We start from the raw sequence: 4477 nt of genomic DNA on the forward strand, positions 1-4477 counted from the left end.
CTGTAGCGGGCGGTTAAAGGTCAACCACAAGGTCAGAGGTCACAAAGTTCAGAACTCCTGGGTGCATCGCAAAATATCTCGTCTCGTTCCTGAAGTGCGCACTCGTTACTACATCCCATAAATCTAAAAGCACGGATTGGTGCAGGTTTGGGCTAGAGGAATTTCCAACAATATTTCTTATACAGGTAATTTAATTTCGAATCAGTGAAGAGAAGTGAACAAATGTACAGGAAGGAAGATAATTGGGATGTTAGCCCTGGTCTTGAACATGCCACAAAACAGCCATACTACTGTATGGGGATTTGTACGGCAAATCAGACACCCATGACCCACTCAAAACCTCACACGACCCAAATTTGGGTCACGCCCCACAAGTTGAGAATTGCTGCCCTATAGGGTGCCATTTGGGACGCGGACAGTGTAGGTTGGTGAGAGGAGAGTACTTACGGTCTGTGTACATGCGGGTACTGCAGTGGGACTTGGCACTGAACACCTTGTCGCAGCCCGAGAAGCCAGGGGCTTGATGATCTGAGTCAGGAGAGGAAGTCGTTGAATAGGAAGCCGTACAGCTCCTTGTTGCTCTTGGCCTTGTTAGAGTTTGCCGCTGTGCAGGAACTTGCGCGGCCCAGGCAGTTGTCACGAGTTGAACACGAGTTGCTAAAAAGAAAAAGCAAGTGAGTGAGTTGGGAGTTGAGTCTGTGTTCACGGTGTGTAAATTGTGTCAACTGTGTGTGTATTTTTGTGTAAACAAGTACAGTTCCTGTGTTTTCATGTGTTTTATTTGACCATTAATCTCTCTCTTTTTCTACAGCCCATCTTCCTGAACGAGGTGTTGGTGAAGCTGCCAACAGATCCCTCGGGAGACGAGCCCATCTTCCACATCTCCCACATCGACAGGGTCTACACCATACGGGCAGAGAGCATCAATGAGAGGTACACACACAGACGAATGCATGCAGTCACACACACACTCTCTCTCTCTTACACACACATAGCCAAGGCTTTCTTTTGACCTTGTTGTGATGACTCATGCAGGACTGCTTGGGTGCAGAAGATCAAGGCAGCTTCGGAGCTCTTCATCGAGACAGAGAAGAAGAAGAGGGAGAAGGCCTACCTGGGTATAACAGTCTGTCTCTCTGCTCCTCTCCTCTGGTCCACTGTGTCTGGGAGGGACAGCTTTGTCACCTACCCTCCCAGACCATGGTCTCAAAAGCACTGTTGGTAACACTTTATAGTAGTGTCTTTTTGAGCATCTTTGGGTTGCATATAAGCCCTATGTAAGTACCTTGTATTATTACTTGAAGTGAACCCTTATATCTTTGTAACCTTGTATTTATGCTAGTAACATTTTATGAAAATGTTGCTACATAGTAGTGTAGGAATTGTGGAGTTGAGCGATTTCTGTGTTATACTTGAGGAATAGTGACTACTTATTCCACTTTTAACAAAAACGGCTTAATTTCACTAAGAAGCCAGGAACGAGCTAACAACGATTTTGGTTTTTATTGTATGTACAGTGTTAGTACACAGGTATAAGACCAACTTCATGTAAAGTGTTACCAAACTATCTCTCATGACAACTGAGTGTTTTCATGCTGGCTTTGTCTCCTCTGACTTTGCTGTGTGTTTGTCTCAGACCATTACGTTAGGTCTGCCTCTGACCATTACGTTTGTGTCTGTCTCGATGCAGTTCGCTCACAGAGGGCCACGGGCATCGGCCGGCTGATGGTAAACATTGTGGAGGGCATCGAGCTGAAGCCCTGCCGCTCTCACGGTAAGTCCCTAGAGATGAATCCCGGGTGGCGCAGTGGTCTAGGGCACTGCATCGCAGTGCTAGCTGCGCCACCAGAGTTCTGGGTCACGCCCAGGCTCTGTCGCAGCCGGCCGCAACCGGGAGGTCCTGGGGCGACGCACAATTGGCATAGCGTCGTCCGGGTTAGGGAGGGTTTGGCCGGTAGGATATCCTTGTCTCTAGTATGTAAAATGTAATAAAATGTATGCACTCTACTGTAAGTCGCTCTGGATAAGAGCGTCTGCTAAATGACTAAAATGTAAAATGTAGATGACCCCCTGCCACACCCAGACCTGAGGTTGATCTCAACACTTGATTGTCTGTGTGTCTCTGACACGAGAGAGTGACACACGCCACCTTTTAATACATGTGTCGATTGCTGTTCAGTACACAGGAGAAGAATGATAGTGTTAACAGTACACGCAGGGTTTCAAATAGTATTTTGAGCCTGCCTGCAATGCCAGATGGGTGGTGTTTGCCCTTTTGGGACTATTCCATTGGTTCCATTTCACCGGGCCAGCTTAATCGAGCACAAGTATGTGGAAGATTTAAATACTAATTTGTGGAGGAATACCCATATTGGTCTATTCTAAACGTCTATACAACTGTGCCAATCTTATTGGGTTGTAAAATTCCAGTTTGAGGGTTTAGGAATCAGGAGGGAAATAAGCATGGAGGGAATCCTCCAACTTGGAATTCTTCAACCGGGATTTCTTTCAAACCAGTGGATTTGGGGAAAGTGAGCGGAATTTTTGCAACCCTAAGTTGTGATCTCTTCTCAGGTAAGAGCAACCCGTACTGCGAGGTGACCATGGGTTCCAGTGCCACATCACCAAGACCCTGCAGGACACGCTCAACCCCAAGTGGAACTCCAACTGTCAGTTCTTCATCAAGGACCTGGAGCAGGACGTGCTGTGTGTCACCGTGTTTGAGAGGGACCAATTCTCTCCTGACGGTGAGGCTGCGGGCAAACACACACACACACACACACACCAGGATAACACTCTGTTTAAAAAGGCTACGGTGAGACTGTGCACACGCAAGCTTATACACACACACACAAACAGCTTTTTATTGACGAGGCCTTTTTGATTGTGTGTGCTGTCATGCGATATATTCTATCACAAAATATGGTGTGACAACCTTGTATTGAACCCTCATTACTTGTCTGTCCTGTTTGTGTGTAGATTTCCTAGGCAGGACAGAGATCCGTCTGGCGGACATTAAGAAGGACCAGGGCTCCAAAGGGCCCATCACCAAGAGGCTGCTGCTCCACGAGGTGCCCACAGGAGAGATAGTCGTACGACTGGACCTGCAGCTCTTCGAGGAGCCCTAGCCCATCCCAGTTCAACCCAGCCCTGCTCAGCCTAACCCAGCCTAACACCCATATACTGTACACTCCCCCCCCAAACCCCGTTACCCCTGCCCGAAGACTCACCAAGCTCTAGTGACAATCCCCAACGGCCCAGCCCCACACTCCAGTGTGTGTGTGTGCGTGCGCACGTGTGACTGTGTGAATGAATGTCTGCAGAAGGGTTTTAATTATGTTTTGTTTTTTTCTCTCTTTATGATTTGTATCATTATGGTGTATATATGATATCATGATTCCACTATTATTTGGTTGAACAAAATTATGAAGCATTCCACAGCTAATCTAAAATCTCAAAGGCCATCTTATTACGCAATGAACCTTTGAGACATGATATACTGTAGAGAAATGTTTGAACAACACATATGATCATTGCTTATGCACTGTATGTCTGAAAGAGCCCACCCTGTGGCATTAACACCTGGGGCGTGTTCATTAGTCAACAAGCGGGGGAAAACAGACAAACCGTGCGAGACTCCCTTGTCCAATATTAAACGTTCATTTTCGTTTTACGTTGCAAAACGTTTTAAAACGCCTTCCGTTGTGTGGCCTTAATGAACACCACCCAGGTGACCACACTGTTGTTGTGCCATCCCTGTGACAACATACGGTAACCTCCCATATAACCTTTGACACTGTGTTCATGTTTATAAACATACAGCTATTATGTCATTGCAGGTCGGACCATTTCAAAAGCGTGTCTGAAGCCTGTCTAATAATACCCCTGGTTGTATTAGCTGGAACATCTCCGCTTGTATTTCTTTCGTTCAAACGTGACCCAGGTTTCGAGTTATGTATTCTTTTCCGTGTACGTCTGTTTGAGACAAGGGTACAAAAGCAGGTACAGTACATAAGTGAATGTGAGGAGGAGAGATATACTTTGTGATATACCCTCAAAGGTTTGGTGAGAACACTTTGGGAAAGTGTGTTGAGCAATTAAAGAACTGTTATGTTAGTATGCTGAGATTGAAAATGAAGCTATCAGTAATCTTTGCATATGTTCCACATATTGAGCGTTTGTGTTTTAGATTGGAAATTCAAATGAAAGGCCAGACGAAATGTTTGGGTGTATTTGAGGCATTACAGAAGTACTGTACGAAAGTACACACTAATATATTGTCTATCAAATTGGCTTAGCCCAAAACATATTGTTGTACGGTTTGAGGGGAATTGAAGAGCAGATTTCCTGTTTTCTAAATGATGTGTAAATGAGTGCCGATTTCTAGTTACATTTGCAGCGTAGGCCAAGATGATGAGTACCAATGTACTACAAATCATTCGTTTTTCGATGGTTAGAAGAATCATACGGTGATGTC

The 4477-nt window shown here is 45.5% G+C and overlaps 1 protein-coding gene across 1 annotated transcript in view; it reads left to right on the plus strand.

The window, feature by feature from the left end:
- LOC111971104 (intersectin-1-like) overlaps positions 1-3227 on the plus strand; it is a 36752-nt gene extending 33525 nt beyond the window's left edge. Inside the window, 6 exon segments of the mRNA XM_070445880.1 lie at positions 812-933; positions 1036-1118; positions 1691-1774; positions 2575-2607; positions 2610-2747; positions 2980-3227. Coding sequence (XP_070301981.1) covers positions 812-933; positions 1036-1118; positions 1691-1774; positions 2575-2607; positions 2610-2747; positions 2980-3128 — 609 coding nt within the window. The 3' untranslated portion in view covers positions 3129-3227.
- The last annotated feature ends 1250 nt before the right edge of the window (positions 3228-4477 follow it).

This window comes from Salvelinus sp. IW2-2015, linkage group LG12, assembly GCF_002910315.2.
Source record: "Salvelinus sp. IW2-2015 linkage group LG12, ASM291031v2, whole genome shotgun sequence".
Classification (NCBI taxonomy): Eukaryota; Metazoa; Chordata; class Actinopteri; order Salmoniformes; family Salmonidae; genus Salvelinus; species Salvelinus sp. IW2-2015.